At 31.1% G+C, this 19,442-nt stretch overlaps 1 protein-coding gene across 3 annotated transcripts in view; it reads left to right on the top strand.

Moving 5' to 3' along the window:
• ODR4 (odr-4 GPCR localization factor homolog) overlaps positions 1–19,442 on the top strand; it is a 35,383-nt gene that overhangs the window by 13,469 nt on the left and 2,472 nt on the right. For 2 of the 3 annotated variants that reach the window (XM_014560018.2, XM_014560017.2), the window contains exons 9-13: positions 532–600; positions 4,171–4,299; positions 5,011–5,101; positions 9,336–9,521; positions 18,564–18,674. In XM_014560018.2, the coding sequence (XP_014415504.1) occupies positions 532–600; positions 4,171–4,299; positions 5,011–5,101; positions 9,336–9,521; positions 18,564–18,674 (586 nt within the window). The remainder of the gene's footprint in view (positions 1–531; positions 601–4,170; positions 4,300–5,010; positions 5,102–9,335; positions 9,522–18,563; positions 18,675–19,442) is intronic. The other variant, XM_032466480.1, reaches the window with a different exon arrangement.

Here is a 19,442-nt window from a genome sequence, read left to right as displayed (position 1 = left end):
TGAAGTGGTATGTTCTGCCCTGATAATAGTTTGAAGACTAAGTTTAGTCATTTTATAGGAGTGGTCTGTATGGTCTTATAAAAGATCTTTGATCTGAAGAGGAGCTTTGGTGATCTGTCCTTTTAGAGCAGGGGTTAATGAACTTTGTGTAAAAAAACAAATAGTACATATTTTAGACTTTGTGGGCCTCTCTGTTGCAACTATTCAGCTCTGCTGTTTTAAAGTTTGTTGTTCCAGCCAAACTTCATTTACAAAGAATGGTAGTAGTCTGGATTTGACCTGTAGGCCATAGTTTGCCAATCCTTGCTTTAGAGGAATAAAAGTAGGAAATTAATGGATTTTAAGAGTACACATTGATTGATATAAAATGCACAAAGTAACATATCTATAGAAAAAACTAAGATAAAACAAATAATAAGACTTTTTTCCCCCTCTCTAAGTTACTTAGTAAATGTTGCATATTCCTAAATTGTCTTTTATGGTCCAGTTCAATCTCAACAATATAGTTTTCTAATTTTTGTGTTATTTCAGAAAAAATCTTCTAGAGGAAATGCTCAAGCAACTAATCATTCTTTTGATGTCAGAGTGCTAACACAGTTGGTAAATATTTTAAAATACTACATTTCTAAAATACAGTATTTTTTGGAATAATCTTACTGAAATTGTTTGGTTTTATGTTTATGATTAGAGAGTCAAAGAATTTTAGAGATTTAAAGGACTATAAAAAATGTTTAGCTCTAAGAAAGTTATTCTCAAGAAACATTATTTTAATAAAATCTATTTGTATCTTTTGTCTCAAGGCTATTAAAATTTTAACATTAAATAGATAGCAATTAAATATATATACATATATATATATATACACGTGTGTATGCATGTGTGTGTGTGATATTTGAGGTTGTAATTTTTAGGAGCAAAGTTGCAATTCTTAGCTTAAAAGTGAAAGATATGCGTACATATATGCCAAGAGTTGTTTTATAATTAATTTGAAGTAGATTTATATTTCTGATTTGATAAAAATCATGCAGTATTAGCAAGTTTTATATTTTCATATGATTGTTTTAAATTACACATCTCTTTTCCAAAATTTGAAGTTGGATAATTATTTGTAAAAGTATGCAAACTTTTTATTTTAATCCTGCTTGAAATTATCCTGGAGACCAGGTTGGGTATAAAGTACATTCTTGTTTTTAGAAAACTTTCTATTTCAGTATTATACTGGAAATGTTGAAACAGGGAAATACTACCAGGACTTGTATTTTTTTTTTTAACTGAATAAAATAGACTTAAAAGCGATTTGTTATATAAGGATGCTTTAATTTCTTCTTTTCCTTCTCTGTGTTTAGCAATAAGAGCATTACTAAATTGTCACTGGACTTTTGCTACTAAACATTTCTCAGTTTCTCTTCTCAGTACCTTAAAAGGATTTTTAGTCTTTAGTTTTCTCCTTCTTTTCAATTTTAGACGTGTTCTTTGTTTTAAGGCTATTCCTCTACCTATATGCTTTTTACTAGTTACACTTATGTGACCTCTTGGTTTATTAAACAATTTGGTTAAAATTAATTAGTTATAAAATTGCAGTTAGAAGATGTGTAGAGTTTGGGAATATGGAGAAGAGTAGAAGATAATATCATGAGATGATTTATTATTATAATATTTAATATTACATGTTACGATATATTTTTGTCAATCATTCCACTGGTCAGCCAGCTGGGAACTTTAAAATGACCAGTATGTAATAAGTAGTCAGTCAGTACTTGATGCCACTTTCTTCCCATTCACCCTCCAGCAAGTCTTGCTGATTCTTTCTTTGCAGAATAGCTCATCTTTTATTTTCCTTATAGTCTCAATGTTATTAGCCTTACAATATAATTATTTTACCTAGATTATCACAAGTAACTCTTAACTGGTCTCTCTCCATCTGTTTATTTTTAACCAAAATGATTCATTCTCCAAAATCCTCATACCTTTGTGTATCTCTTGGAATATCTTTCATATTTCTGGTCTATCCAGCACGTAACCTCGGATTATCCTTTCTGAATCACAGTTTGCATTCGTACACTGCTTATTTATTTACTAGTTTTTTTCAGTTAGTATTTATTGAGTATATATAAGGGTCAGTTACTGATTGTGTTACTCTCCTTGCTTAAAATTTCTTAATTGATCTATATTGACTAGTTAGAAAAGTCTAATTCGAGGCTCTTCATAGCCTCAGCATGTCTTTTCATTCTTTCTTTTTTAAATGGAGGTACCGGGGCTTGAACCCAGGACCTAGTGCAAGCTAAGCATGCACTCTACCACTAAGCTATATTCACCCTCCTTTTCATTGTTTTCTAACTTACTATTCTAGAGGTATGCTTTCTGTGCCTTTAAAATTCTCTGTATTTCCTGAACCATCTGTCTTACCAGTGCCATTTTTTTTTCTATCATCCTGTCAAACTCTTATCTGCGCATTAAAATCTAGCCCAAATTTTACTACTTCTGTAAGGTTTTATTTAGTCACCATAACCACAAGGATCTTCTATTTTCCAAAATATCTTAGCAATATCACAGAAGTCACTTCACTTATGAATAGGTTATATTCCCAAAGTCTGTAAGCTACTTTGTTCCTAACTCCAAAGAAACTTAAGACAAATTGAAATTTGTCGAACCCAGATACAATTCTACCAAAAAGGAGTAAATCAGTCTTTTTATCCTTTAAAAACTCTTCTCCTTGATGTGTGTGTATAGTCTTTTATATATAGTCTAGTTTATTTTGGAAAATGATGTTCTAATTTATACATATATAATATACATACTATAAATGTGTTGTACATTATATATTATGTATTGTAAATTATATATTAAATATGTAAAATAGGGCATTATTTTCCAAAACAGAATTGCTTCATCTACAGTAAAATTCTGTATAGTGGATGAGGGAAGCCCATTACTCCTCCTCCACTCTCACCTTATTGATACATCAGTGATTCCTACAGGTGTCTTAGGAAGCTTATTCCAAATAAAGTCAGCATCATTCTGCTGCTTGATTTGATAATAGACATTTTTAAATGGACTTGGAACCTTTTGAATACTTGGTCTGTGACAAGTTTTTTTTTTTTCCTGACAAAACCTTGACAATGTTTTAAGTTTAAATTCTTAAAAAAAAAACAACCAGCCTTTGCCTGAATTACATTAGACATTGACTATTCATGCTCTTTCAATGGCTACATACTCAAGCCTTTTGATTTCTTCACCATTTGTCCTCATCAGTTCCTGGTTGGTTTTTATCACATAGTCACATGGTTAGTTAGCACTGGTGATGAATTGCATGACTTGTTTTTGTTTTTCAGAATTGACCCTATTGTTGAATGATTTATTTCAGGTGTACTTAGAGCATATATTTTTACCACATCCATTTTTTTAAATCATGATTTTTATTTGCATTGTGATTTTATAGGCCTCTAGTAGTATTTTCAGTTTCAAAGCTCTCCTTGTTTTGGCATTTATTGAAATGATAAGGTTAAAAATGTCTGTGAAACAGCTCAAAACCAAGCATGAACTAACCAACTTTAGATTAAATAAGAGTGAGTCTGTGAGATGAAAATGAATCACTGATATCATTTTCTGGTGACAGGCATAGTTGACTTGCTTTTTTTTCCTGCTGTGGAGCATGTAACATTATTTTCAGTCCGTGGAAGTTACAAGTTGAAAGTGTATAAATAAATGAGTGTCCATATGTTGCTTGTAATTTTATCACATTTTTCATATCCTGCTTTGTAGTCCAGTTATTTTTGTGCAAATCTTGTATTGCATACCCTCTGTTTCTTACTAGATCATGTCTTCTTTTATATATCTTTTCATCTTAACAGTACTTATCTGAGTAATCTGCAAATAATATGTTTAGTGAACATATTGAATAAATATTGGTACTTTGTATGGTTATGTTAGTAAGAAAAAATTTAGATGTGGTATGTTTAGTTTCAGAGAACATTCAGAATACTTGGAAAATAATACATAACTTATAAGAAGAAATATGAAGCCTTTTAAAAATGTATGGAGAATATTTTCAAGCACTTGGTTCTGTTAAAAATTCCTTCTTGCTTCATGAAATGGCTTATATAATGTTTAAATGTTTTATATAGTTAATAATCACTGGCTATTAGAACTTAAACAGATTTTGTCTTTCAGCTTCTGAATTCAGACCATAGATCCACAGCCACAGTCCAGGTCTGCAGTGGCTCCGTAAACCTTAAGGGTGCTGTGAAATGCAGAGCTTATATTCATAGCAATAAACCCAAGGTTAAAGATGCTGTGCAGGTACAAAAGAGGTAGCTGGTAATATGAAAAAGAGAAACATGTTAACATAATTATTCAAAAATTCAAAAATTTTATCTTTTTTCAATCTCAGATTTCATGATTATTAATTTGTTTGTAACTGATAAAGGTCCAATATGTTGGGCAGTCCAAATATACCAGGAAGTAATTGGTCCCAAGATTTTCATATGTAGAATATCTATTTTATACCTTTTTTAAACTGATGATTATATAAGCTTATTAAGTGCTTCACAGTTGTGATGTATTATTACTACATTTGAAACCATTTCTTCTGAGGGAAATCGAACTTTTTAAATAACAGGAAAGTATTCATAGGAAGAATTATTAGGTAGTGTTCTTTGTATAATTTATATAACCCAGAAATTTTAAAAATGATTACTGGCACTTTTGTCATAGTTATACATTTTCTGATTTGGAGCACTAGAATTATTTATTCAGATACAAAATTTCTTTCATTTATTTGGTTTAAATTTACTATTTAAATAAAGTCTAGGTAAATTTGCTGTTAAACTATTAATGTATTGATAAGCATGTTAAATAAATGGACCCTAAAAAAATGAAATGATGTACTAGTTATTTTAGTGGACATGATCATACAGGGAAGCCAATTATTTAGGGAGGGGGTTGGTAATAAAATAATGCAAATTTAAATTAGTGGATTTTTTAATTATGGTTTGTTTTGTTTTTCCATAGGCAATTAAAAGAGATATATTGAATACAGTTGCCGATCGTTGTGAAATATTATTTGAGGATCTACTTTTGAATGAAATCCCAGAAAAAAAAGTTATGAGTATAAAATTAAGTACTTTTTTGCATGTGTTCAATTGATCTATTAGGATGTCAAAATATAATAGATAATATCTTTTTAACCACATATATCTATTTTTTATAACAATGTCATTATTTACTTTTCTTATAGAAGGAAAATTTTCAGTTGCCACCTTAAAAAAAGGATTTTAAACACCTTATAATAGCAAATCAGTCAACATTTAATATCAGGGAGAATTAAAAAATAAGAATTTTGTGTGAATTTTTACCATAATGGATAAACTGTGTTGTCATTTTACAGCTGTTATTTTTAAAATTGATACCTGTGAAGTTTTTTTTTAAAGAATTTATTCATAATCAAAATAATTAAGTCTTTATTCAATTGATCTCTCTTATTCTTTCCAAAAATTTTTTTTGTGTGTGTACTAGTTTATATACTCCTCATCTATTACTCTAACAGACTTTATTACATTTTAAAAAGCCTAGGTCATGGTGTCTTAACCTTTTAAAACTATTCCATCTTTTGAGAAATATAAATAATTTATACCTTTTCAGTAATTTGTATTAAAAATCTTTATTACTCAAAAAGATAATTATAATATTGAATATATTTTTTGAAGCTACACAAGTGTATCTCTGCCTTTCTACTATTCATGTGTGAATGGATTTTTCAGTTCACAGTTGAACATGTACGTAATTGAAACAGACACATTAGCTTGTTAATGGAATATGTTTATTTTTATAGAAAAAAAGCATAGCTTTTCTATATAACTAACTTCTTTTAGTTAATAGTCAGTATATCAGGTTTGGTGGACTGATTATAATCTTTTTTATATTCCTAGTATGTTGGTAACTGCAATTTCCAGATTTAACATTTGTCCTTCATGTACTTCACAAATAACCTTGAAGTTCCATCCACTAATAACGTGTAGTTATGCTGAGACATGAATTTGAATCTTACATGCAACTATTGGGTTGAGATTTTTGTATTGGCAAATATGTAAAACCTGCTCACTTAGCCACCCAGTTAGCCTAGTAGTCTCATCTCTGGGGCTTTATTTTTGCTACTTGACTTTGTGTGTGTGGTAACTCTTATGGTATTAAACATTACTTCACTTTTTTAGAAACAGTATGTGTTAAAACTGAACCGTAAATTTTAGGATTTTCAGTGACATGGGGATATATTCACCATTAATGCCAAAGATCTACCATATCACATACATCAGTTAAATATTCTATCCCATTATAAATACCTCATAAAAATGGTATCATGTGACTGCTCTGGTATTATTTTATATTAAGAGAGTTAGTATTTTGAAATTTTTGCTGATGTCCAATCAATAAAATTAATTACTTGTGATAGCAATTATGATATTTATACACTAAATTTGATATATTGGAAGTTAATGTTATCATCTAATCTTATATTTTTTACAAAATGAAAAAATGTTTTCACTGGTAATGGAGTGGCCTTTGAGGCCATGGGAAGAGAGAATAGGCAGTGTAGTTTGTGGAAAGAACTAAGACTGAAGTTCTTGGGTTCTGTGTCTACTTTACCACTAATGGAGTGACTTCAGGCAAATGATTCAGCCTGTCTAAGCATCCATTGTCTTATATGAAAAACCAGGATTGTAGTAGCTACTTTTTGAGGCTGTGAGATTAAATAAGATGATATTTTTAAAGCCCCTAATACAAGTTGGTAAGCCAAGTTCTCATTAGGTGGTAGTTGCTATTATATTGGGGGTCACGAAGGAAGAGAATTACTTCGTGCTGGCTGCCTTTAACTTTTTTAACTTCAATTTTTGTGAAATATAGCCCTATATTTCAAAAAGAAACCAAGTGTAAATATGTATTTAAAAAATTTTAGTAACGGGATTAGTCCAGCAACATGTTAGTAGATCTTAAGATACTAAAATTTCAAAATATATTGCAAGTATAATAATACAACCATGTAAATTTCTAAGTTGAATATATATATATATGTATGTGTGTGTGTGTGTGTGTGTATACACACACACACACACACACACACACACACACCCTAAATTGTTAGATCTTAGATTTACTCCTCATTGTACTTAGTTTATCTTTTTTACATACTGGTAAGATCTTGCATGCTATGAACTTAACCTGAACTAGGATATTTTTTGCATGCATAAGGAAGTCTGCAAAGGGCATATTAACTTTACATTCCTACTCTTTAAACATAGTTTTTGAATTTTGGCTCTCCAGATTAAAGAACTTAATACTTCAATGACAGGAAAAAAATATAAGAATTTCAGTAACTCTTTTCACTTATTGTGGTCTTCCCCTTCTCTTTCCTATATGTATTCCAGACCCTCTTCATTATTCTCTATCAGCCTGCTTTAGGTCCTGCCCAGCTTACACTCAGTAGATGACATACTCATTGTGAAAATTAAGATCATCAATTGTGAAATCTCTTTTACCTTCTTCCATCCCTATGTCCGCATCCATCCATACTACCTGTCCTCTCAGAACATTTGTATTCCTCTTTGCCTGTAGTCATGATTCCACTCTCTGGATGGCACTTCTCATCCCTTCATGTATATGCCTGTTTATCCTCTAAGTCAGCTCAGGTATCACCTATTCTACACAATTTTCTGTAATACTCCAGTATGAGTTGGGATTCTTTACTAAAACCAGCTAGAACTCAATTCTTAACATATTGGCTTAAATTTAAAATTTTTTCTGAGTTTTAAACAGGTTGAATTAAATACCCTGCTGTGGGAATATGCCTAAGAGAGATGTATTTTTTTTGAATGATCTCCCTCCCATTTTAAACCTCAGACCAATGAGAAAACTTGGTTGTATTTAGATACTAAATGGTAATTTTAACTTTTAAGTGCTTTTCTTCTTTAATGAGTAGTTTAAGATTATTGCAACCAATTCTTTAAGATTCGATTTTATAGCAAGCAATTTGTCTCTTTTCTGGCAAACCTAAGATTAATGCAGTTTGAAATAGTTTTAAAATTTTGCATGCCTGTTACACATATACATTATAGCCACCTTTGAAAGTTTTAAACTTAACGTGTTTCAGGAAACTGTGACCCAAAATAAAATAGTATATTCCTAAAATCAATGTGTGGTCAGTTAACATGCTACAGTACAAATTGCAGTAATACAATTTTACAACTAGGAGGCAGTCTGGTCAAAGAGTAAAATTCCCCCAGTTCTTACATGAAAGCAATATTGTAAATTATGCATTCCTGCTAGATTCTGCTTAAGTCATGGCATTTCCTGTGACATGTAAGGCATTCTTCATCATTGTCTGTTTGTAGTTATATAAAACTACCACTTGTTTCTTGATAGGGAAATTTAGATTACTGTTAACGTGAACCCTAGTTTTCTGCTTGATCTTTGTACATTGTGGTAGCTTTTTAAATCATATCCATTGCTGAAAGAAGTTATTCTTTACGTAAAATCACTATATTTGTTGATACATCATTTGAGTCATGGTGTTGAGCCAAACAATAATTATGTGTTTATGTGGACCAGTGACTATGTTAGAAATTGAGGGAAATATGCGGAAAGGATGAAATAGTTATTCATTATTTATGTAGAAAGTGATTTAAGGCTGTTTACAAAAAGGTATTACAAGTTAACAAGGTAAAATTAGTATTAATAATGAGAGCGAGGCAAAGGGAAAATGAGAAAGAAAGCAAGACGGAGATGGTAGTGAGATTAGTACAGAAAACATGTATCTTGATAGCCTACATACGCTTGATACAGGGAGCTACATCACTTAAAATGAAATCAGTGGTGAGATTAGTGCAGAAATGAATGCTATTGTGTCCTATAAATTGATGTAGGTGAGCCACTAATTTAGCTGTAAACTTACATGAAGAAGGGAAAAACTGTTCATAAAATTCAGTACTTCTAAGGTTAAAACAAACAAGAAAAACAGTTTCTGAGACCAGGGGCAAAATTATCTCCTGGGTGTTCCTTCATAGGACAGTGGATAATATAAGAATGTCTAATCAACAACATCTTCACACTGAAGGCAGTGGTGAGTTTATATTTCATGGGAGTATCATTTAGGTCCCTTGCAGAGGCCTCAGGTGTCGAGGTAAAGAATTCAATGAGCAATTTTGTGCCAGAAGAATTAAAAAATGAAAAGATCTTTTAGGTTTTATTTCTTTTAGTTTATGCTTTCATATACTTATAAAATACATCTCACTGATACCAGTGACAGACCTATCTAAATATTAATATTGTTCCTTCTCCTTTAGATTCTGAAAAAGAGTTCCACATCCTCCCTCACCGAGTTTTTGTCCCCATTCCGGGATCTACTGTAATGTTATGTGATTATAAGTTTGGCGATGAGTCAGCTGAAGAAATAAGAGACCATTTTATAGAGATGTTAGATCATATGATTCAAATAGAAGATTTGGAAATTGCAGAGGAAATAAACACAGGTAATTATGTGAAGTTATTTAAGAACCTGATTAGACTATGGCTGAGGTTACCTATGGGACATGTAGTTTAAATAGCATGTCTTTAGATTTTCTTAAAGCTAGTACTATTTGACACTTTCGAGGCATTTAAAACTGTCTGTTTATTTTCTACATAGTATATAAACATGCAATGTTTTCCTGGAAAATTGTACTAAAATTTAAGATATTTTAGATTTTTCCAAGCGTAGCAAGTAGATCTTCATAAAACAATTTCAGCCTTAAATAAGTAGAAATATGTAGCTTTAAGATATTCCTTTTATTATGAGACGTTTTCTCAAAACCCATTATCTTAATAATTATTTAGTTAAGCATTATGTCACAAAGTTTTTTAAACACTCTATTATTAAACATCTCCATACTATTTGCCTTTCTTTTCCTATTGTCTTCATATAATTAGGATACTAAGCTGAAATGGGCAGTTCCAAAAATTAAATCAAGATTATATTTGCAGAGCAGAGATTTGCCATACTATGTAATTGTGTAACACATTTTCTTCTGCTAGCCATCACTTTCACATTTGACCTTACATTTTCAAAGTCTTTTTTTGTTTTGTTTTGTTTTGTTTTGCTTTGCTTTGTTTTTGTTTTTGTGTCTAGTGAGAGCAGGATATGAAAACATGTCTATAAATAAATGTGTAAGGGTATAGTAGTCTTCGTGAAACATTTAAAAAATATGCGATGAAAGTAGTTATTTGCAGGGATGGGGTTATACCTCATAGAAGAAAGTCTTTAAGTTACTTCTGAATATAAATGTTTATGAAGTTTGAATTTTTAAGTCCTTTTTCTAATTCTTATTCCTTAGTTATTCTTCTGTTGCTTAACTAATTTCCACCCCCTACAAGAGTAGAATGGTTGAGTTCTCTTGTTTTCTATGGTGAGTCAAGTAAGTACTTGGTGAATTTCAAATCTATCACTAAAGCCTTAGGTTAGTTGGAGACCACCAGGTTTGTTTTTTTCTCAACAACTCCAGGTTCACATTAATCATGTGGAACATTAAGTTTGCTTTAAAGAAGAAAAAGAAAAAAAAAAAACCTCTAAATTGCTCAGCACCAAATAGTAAAGCTGCGGCTGTGTTTCAGTGCCCTAAACACTAACATTTTTAAAGGTACAGCATATTCTCTAACTGATAGAGATTTTTGAAGTAGACTGGTAGAAATGTTTGCTACTTTGTGAAATATGTTTTTCCAAATTCATGACTATGCTCTTTCTGCGAGCCAGTCTTAGAATCATGAGGGCAGGGATGTTTGTTTGCTTTTGTTCACTTCTGTCACTAGTACCCAACAGTAGTTCTCTACTGTTGATAACTTGAATGAGTTTTATGTGGGATCATTAGAGTTGACCTGGTTCGTCCTCTTTCTTGTAATACTGAAATCTTTGGGTATTTAGACTCTATTCTTCCTTATTCTGAATACCGGTCTGCCTTCCTGAAACCTGTACTTTGTTCAGTAATTTGGAGCAGTAAAACGTGAGTACAGTTGAACCTTCAGCAACGTGGGGGCTAGGGGCACAGACCTTCACGTAGTTGAAAATGCATGTATAATTTTGCAGTTGGCCCTTCATATCCACAGTTTCATATCCACAGATTCAGCCAGCCATGGCTTGTGTAGTATTATAGTATGTATTTATTGGAAAAAATCCAAGTATAAGTGGACTCGTGGATTTCAAATCCATATTGTTCAAGTGTCAACTGTACTGCTTCTTTATTGAGGCTATGCTTTAAGTTTAAGTTGAGGGCGGTTGTCATGTTCTAAGTATTTCAAAGCCAAATACTCCCATATACCTTTAACTGTTCTCATTATTAGAATTTCTAGACCTCATTTTCTCGAACCCTCTTTTTTGCCTTCCTCTAAATTAGGAATTTTTAACCTGTGTTATCCAAAACCTTTGAATCATTGCTGGCTGTCAGGAGATCTACAAAACACTTGAAAATAATTGTATAATTTTTTTCTGGGGAAAAGATCTACAGTTTTCAGAGGATTGGTGACCTAAGATCAAAAACTATTTCTTTAAATAATATTCTGGTTTGCCTGTCTTGAAATATATTTAAGTATATTACCCTGAATTGAACCTAATAATCTAATAGTAATGTTAGCTATTACTTTTACAGAACCAGCACATTAGTAAGCACTGTTTTAAGATCCTTACAAATGCTAAATCATTTAATCCTTATATAACAACTCTATATTGATTTTTATATTATTGTTAGCTCAGTTTTCCAGATGAGAGAATTGAAGTTTAGAAAGGTCAAGTAGCTTTTTTTTTTAAGGTTACTTAGTAAATGGTGGAGCTGGAATTTAAACTTAGGCAGTTTGGTTCTAGAGTCTCTGCTTTTTTTCTAAGAATGTTGTTTTACTACCTTTCTGTGGGACTTAACCAATGCTAACTATAGGACTGTTACTTTTCATGATCTAGATACTTATTTTAGCCTATGCCTTTTAATTCCGTCCTTAAAAATTTTTTTAACGTAAATAAGTGATGTTTTAATACCCTCACTTAATTTCATTTAATGTCAGTATACTTTCTCACTTGGCTAGAAGCTTGGATCTGTTGTCATATATGTTTTTCATATTCTTTTGATTTATTTGTCATACTTTTAGTGCATATCACGTTACTGAATTACGAGTGAATAAGGATAGCACTGGATGCAAAATTTGCCCATTCACAACTTACTTTAAAAATCAGATACAAAAGAGTAGGGAGAGAGAGATCTCATTTAGATTTTTTAAATAGTACCATCTGTCTTAAGAAATATTTTTATTTCACTTATTTTCATGTTATATTTTAAACATAAGCATATATAGACTGTAGTTTACTCAGTACTTTTTAAAGTTATACTTTAAAACAGTTAATTATAGTTGGACTACGCTCAATTAATAACATATTAATATCCATTCTTTATACTGCTAAGACATTAAGCTAAAAATCCAAGTAGCTCCCATCACTGTCATATATATATTCTTAAGGAGGTGACTGTGGCAATCTTGCTTGACAGCTTCCCCAAAAGAAAACTAAAAGCCAATAAATTAAAACCCTAATGAAACAATTTTATATATACATTTCAGCAAACATTTATTGATTTTTTTCCATAGGATTCACAACGGAAATTGCTCCTTTCTTGCTCACTGCTCTATTTCCAGCACTTTACTGAGAACCTAGCCTTAACACATTATAGTTATTCAGTAAATATTTGTTGACTGAACAGATTATTGACTTTGTCAATCCCAGGATTTGGGGTTCAAAGATCAATAAGATATCAATAAGATACTGATCCTGTCTTCAGGGAGCTAAGTAGAATTTTTTTTAACCTGTGTAGATACTTCTTTGTGCTCTGACTGAGTGAATTCCTCTATTATACTTAATTGTAGTTTTGTGTGGCTTTTTTGTATTGCTTTCCTTACTTGTAATCATTGAACTTATCAGTTGCATGTTTAACGTTAATCTTCCACATTAGACTGTAAGAGTTTTGAGAGTTAAGTATTTCTCTATCTGAGCTCTTTGCCTAAAACATGATAGGTATTCATAAATATTTGTTACTACCTGACTGACATATACTCAATAGGTCATTTTTAGGAAACTATGGCACATCTTTTTTTTTATACTTTATGCTTGAAAAAGTATAAGCTTATACATAGCCAGACATGATGTTTTTAAGGTTACAAACCTTAAAAACTGAATTTCATCATCACTGAACGTGATGAAAATTTTAAAAGGATATAATAATCATAGCTCTGTGGCTCAATAGTTCAGAACATTTTAAGGAATATAGAACATTAAAAACATATGACAATATGTAGCACTAATTGTTGTTCCATAAGTATTAATTCTAGCTTACAGCATTAGTATGACTGTTTATCACATATTTATTAAGTATTTGCTCTGTTGAAGACAATGTAATAGATACAAATCAATGGCTAGAGTCCTTTCTTCAAGAAGCCTATAATCTGATTTGGAAGATAGAATTGTATGCATTATTAATTATGCAGAGCATGTAATAAGGGCCTAAGAGTAACAAATAACTTAATCAAGATCAATGATCAAAATTTTAGGGTCTCCGGTGATTTGGTTAATAATTCAATCATAAAAATATTTTGATGGTAGGTTAGCAATAACCTATAGTCTATAGTAACAAAGGCTTGACATTAGTATTTTCAAATTTTAGTATATTCTTTCAATTTTTTAATTCTTTATTATTACTATGTTTATGTTTCATTTTAACTGGAGGCACATACCTGTTGTATAAATTGATGGTTTTTAATATATAGTGGATAATCTCAAATACATTAAAAGCTCCATAGTTTTGAGTGATTCTTTGGATTCTTCAAAATATTTTTACAATTAGAAGACTTATTTTAGCCTTAAAGTAAATATACTTCTTGTCTATTAATATCAGATTTAAATGCTATTCCCTAATGAATTTTTTTATTATTTATATGTATACTACATATATCTTAAACTTGTTTCTCAGATTTCCTTTAGTAAGCGCTATCATTAGCATTGTTTGTATTATGTTAAGTAAGTTAGCATGAACTAGTGACTGAAGTATTTTTAAATTTTAGGTGTTACATAAATATTAATCTACTTGTCTTTTGTGGGTTTTGATTTTCATAAGCTTTTAATTTTGGCACAGTTGTATGTTTTGCACTGTATTTTAAAATTATTTCCTGTCTTTGTTCTTTTATGTTTTTATGGCAGACTAGTGTAGAGATGGATTAACTGAGTAGGAAGAGTTTAATATTACCAGGAGAAAGGAAATAAAACAGCAATCTGAAAGTTTAGGTGTGTATACTTAAATGAGTGCTGTGTCAAACTCATGGGTCTAGATACTATTATCTATTTCTTCTAATATTATATAATGTATTGAAGGTATTACTTCAGTGTGTTAGATATAATTGTTTTAGGACTCTGTCCTGTTTTTGAAACTTACATCAATCTCAGCACAATGATCGATTGATTACTATTTGTTGATTGCCAGTTATGTATTAGACATTAGGGTTCTAGTGATCAGACATATAGTCCTGACTCTCAAGAAGCACACAGTATAGTGGGAAATACAGAGAAATGGGTTATTCTAAAACAAGATGGTTAGTTCTATAGTAGGGGAATGAACAGAGGATTATCAGAACATTTAGCACAGACACTATTCCTATAAGTGATTGACTGAAGACTTCTTAGAGCAGGTGACATTTGAGTTTGTTTTGAAGGATGAATACAGTAAAAGTAATTGTAAATTTTTTAGAAATTGAACAGTGGTATCAAATGTATTGTGGCCAAAAGTAAGATACGTCTAGAATTACATTAGTTTTGCTTCATCAAGTATTTGTTGAACTAGAAGGAATGATTTAGTTATTTAATAGCAAAAGAATAAATTATGGGATGGGATAAAAACGTAAACATTTTAATAGAAAAATTAAGTGCTTTTACATAAACATTCTGTTGGTTTAGAATTATGTTCACTTTTGCACTTACTCATTTATTCAAAAATACTAGATGCATAATTTTACCAAGATAGTATTTTAGCTGAGTCCAAGTCTGCCACTTACAACTGTGTAACCTTAAAGAAGTTCCCTCTGAACCCCAGATTCTTTTGGGGTTAGTACCAGAATTTAGTAAAAATGTTAGGGAAAATACTTTCTAAGCAGAAAGAGATACATAGCTATAAGGTGATATTTACCAGAATTATGAGACTTTTAAATAATAGATCTTCTGAATTATAATGAAAAACATTTATATTTATTAAAGTAATTCTGTATATAGTGTGTATAGCTAAATATTTGGAATTAGGGTTTCTATATAAAATAAACCATGAAAGGTTTATTCAGTGTTCAAATGTTCAAATTCAAAAATTGAAATCAATTACTATACATTTAGGATTGTTAAACGTGTTATAAATTTCTAGCTTTATTTTCTAAGTATTTGATGTTATTATTTGCTTGATTATTTAATTATTTCTGTTCTGTAATATAGTTGCCAAGTAGTTGCTATGTTTAAAATACATATTTTGCCAAGTAAGTAGTTTAAAATAACATACTTTTAAATGACTTAAGGGATGAAGAACAATTTGTTTGTCAAAATGACTCACTTAAGGTGAAGGATAACTGTGGCTTTAAAATTTCTTAAATGCATTAGTCATCTCCTAGTTGATATTAACTTAATAATTCAGATGTACTTTATCCATTGTATCAGCTAAAAATTTGGAGACACACCTTTGAAACCTGGTGAAACCCATCTTTGCCAATTCTGTCTTGATATTAGAGGTGAAATTAATTTTTGTTGTTTGGTTAAACATTGATCATTTAGTTACAAAGGAAAAAGTAATGCTGAAGACGTATTTTCATGGCTAAATCACTGACTAGAGAAATCTCATTAACTTAGAATTTAGGGATGGGGAAGAAGACAACTAACTAAGGAGTTCAAGTCCTAACATTTCATTTTAAGCTTCTAAATAGTCCTACCTATCAGCAGCTTGGGATAAAATTGAATACATCTACAATTTAGCACGCATTCATCATGGCCCTTGCTCTTTTGCTGACAGCTGCTTAGAAAGGTTGCTTTCTTACATGATTAATTTAAGATTTGTCTGCAGCTAAAATTACCTGGTTTTAAGGAATGGTTGATATCTAATTTCCTATTGAATCATATATTTTTTGCATTTAATGTTCAGTTAACATATTAAAATATTGGTGAAATGACAGTGTTTGAGATTTGAATTAAAATTCTACAAGCCCCACCAAAAACAAACACAAACAAATTGTTAGAAGGATTTACTTGTCCCCGAAAAATGCTCTGCTTCAGTAAAATTATCTCAAATTTATAGCAAATCAATGTGACTTTTTATGACAGATTTTAAAATGGAAATAGCAAAGCAATGGAATTTTTTTTAATAGAAGTGAATTATTTATGCAGAGGGCTTGACCTATTAGAACATGATTTTCACATATAAGAATTCATTATTAAATATGTAAGTAATATGCCATGACAAATAAAACCATTTTGTGCTCTTTATCTGTAGTTCTTAAGTAAAAAATTCCTGTAGCAAATAGGTATAATTCATGCTTCATCCATTATTTTTGTTTTTATCTGATATAAGGATTTTAGTGGCCCAAAGAGAAAGCTTTTTAGCAGTGATATATGCTAATAGAAAAGCCAAAGTTGGGGGTGGGGGTAGGGGTGGGGGTATGTTTTTAATATGAATACAGTTGAACTATCTGTTCAACTTTTAGACTTATGGGTGAAGTTAGGGGAAATTTTAGGCTGGTGGGCTAATATGGTGTAAAAGTAAAGTGTTATGGCCTTTGAAAAAAACTAGAAGCAGTGGAAATATGGAAAACTGAATAATTCTGGAAACAGTTTATAAGAAGAACTTGTTGGCCTTTGTGACTAATTTGATACGGGAGTAGAAAAAAAGAGAAAAGTGTTTTGAGTTTGTTTTTAAAATACTCTAGTTATATGCTTGAAGAGGGAAAAAAAGAATGGTCGTCCCCTTGATTCTAATGAGGTAGCTACTAAAGATTATTTCTGAAAACGATCCTTTTCTTCATGGGAAATTGATGAGAAGCAGGCAAATTTTTTTCATCCATTTTGATAACACAAAATTTCAATAAATTTATGTGTCATCCTTGTGAGCATATCTTTATGTGTAGTATATTGGGGTACAGTGTCTATAAAAAATATTTTAAATCCAAGCAGTAATAGTAGTAGTTACTGTCTCTCACTCTGTGGTTCTCTTCTCTTCTTTGTAAATGTAGGGGTAACCATGAAGTACAGTTGACCCCTGAACAACACAGGTTTAGGGGTGCTGACCCTTGCACAGTTGAAAACCCACATATAACTTCACAGTAGGCTCTCCATATGGGCAGTTCTGTATCCATGGATTCAACCAACTGTGGACCAAGTTTTTTAGTGAAAAAAAAATTGTGTATAAGTGGACCCACACAGTTCAAACCCATGTTGTTCAGTTGTCAACTGCAGTTGCCTTCAAACATAATTCTCTGGAGTTCTATAGAACAGCACTCTGCTATCACCTCTGAGGGGGAAGAGGGAGTCTGGCTCCAGGAGTCCTTCATCGTTTCTTCAACCAGAGTGATTCTGCTTTCATCTATTTTACATTTTGGAGTTTTCTGTCAGATTCTCTAGCACTGGTTAAAAAACAGGAAACCATTGGTCTGTATAATCCCTAAGGATGTTTTCAAATCAGACACTTTTAATCAGTGTTAAATAAATTCAGCTAAGCTAACCTATATCAATTATTGTCAGCATAATGAATAGAAGAACTTGTCTTTGAATCCTCATTCTGTTGCCCATGACCCTCAAATATGCGCTTAACGTCCCAGGTTTTATTTTCCAACTGTAAATGAAATAATGTACGTAACTTTGCTAAACATTGAGTTATTTAAAGGGCAAATTTCTGATCACATTGTGCTTATATATTTCAAATTCCAGGTTAGATCACGAGTCAGCAAACTTTTTCTATATAAGACCAAGTAGTAAATATTTTAGGCTTTGCAGGGCATATAAGGTCTGTCCCATGGGCTGCAGTTTGGCCCACAGGCTATCGTTTGCAGATTCCTGCTTTTATTATTAATATCAAACTACTTAAAAATGTTAATTGCTAAAACCACCAATAAGGATGATATAAATTAATCCCAATTAAGAGTGAAAGTTTACCCTGTTCTACCTAGTTAGATTTTTGGTATCAGTTTATCTCTACTACCATATGGTAATCAGTTTATAATTTGTGGGAGTCATTCAGGACTAACTCTGTGGCTCTCTAGTTTCAGTTACAAAATTACATAAAATATTTTAAATATGTATCAGTTTGACATATATTCCATGAAATTTAATTTGCCTACATTTAATGAAGAACAAATTCATTATGTTTTAAAAAGTCAGATTGAAGGAAAATGGAGTTCATTCTATATATTTTTTATAATGATCTTTAAAACTCATTTTTAAATAGTAATTATTCTCATTTTATTTAGGATTTATTATTATTGTTCTCTTGCAGCTTATATGAGTTCCTGTATGAATACTGAAGTTTCATTGGACAACACAGATGATGAACAACCAAAACAGCCAATTAAAACTACAATAGTGTTGAAAATTCAGCAAAACATAGGTATTATATTTCTTCTGTAACATTGAAGATGGTATTTTGGATTTGAGTTTTGTTGTTATTTTAAAATTATTTTCATTTCATTTTGCTTTCTTAAAAGAGTTGTATTAGGCCAGTATGTCCTGAGTATTATGGAAAGTGATAGTCCCTAAGAGATAGGTTTCTAAATAAAGCATTGTCCCAAGTGCCCTCAAAGATGGCACTTCCTATTAATTTTTTTGGCATTTTTAGAAGAAAACCATGTTGAGTTTTGGGAATCAATTAGTATAGTAGGGGCAGTGTTCTCTAAACTGATGTTCCCAGGATTGCTATTGTGGAAGATTTTGATAACGTGTTCTAAGAAAAATGTCAAATTCAAGTCTGTAAATTCTAATGCACTTTGGTATTTTAAAGGCTCCAAGAAGTGTGGCAGTTACTTTAATATTTTTCAGATTTATCGATCAAAGAGCATGTAGACTGTTGTCTAGTGGAATACCAATCAAGAAATGTTTTATAAGCATTAAGACTTAACTAAGAGGTGTAAGCCAGAAATTTTGGTTATTTTTCTTGTCACTTACTCATTAGGTAAACTTCAGTTAATTACCTAAATTCTTTGTACCTGTGTGTGTGTGTGTGTTTGTGTTGACTACTATGGTCAGTTTTGTTGTTGTTTTAACTTAACAGTACTCAAGAAAAAAAAAAAAAGTAACTAACCCAAACATAATAATTCTTAAATTTTAGTTTCTATAGTTTTCAATGGCTGTACAAATGACTTTACATTGTAATTATGGA

The sequence above is a fragment of the Camelus ferus genome, chromosome 23, assembly GCF_009834535.1.
Source record: "Camelus ferus isolate YT-003-E chromosome 23, BCGSAC_Cfer_1.0, whole genome shotgun sequence".
NCBI lineage: Eukaryota > Metazoa > Chordata > Mammalia > Artiodactyla > Camelidae > Camelus > Camelus ferus.
Note: the sequence above shows the minus strand (reverse complement) of the source record. Positions and strands in the feature narration are given on the sequence as shown.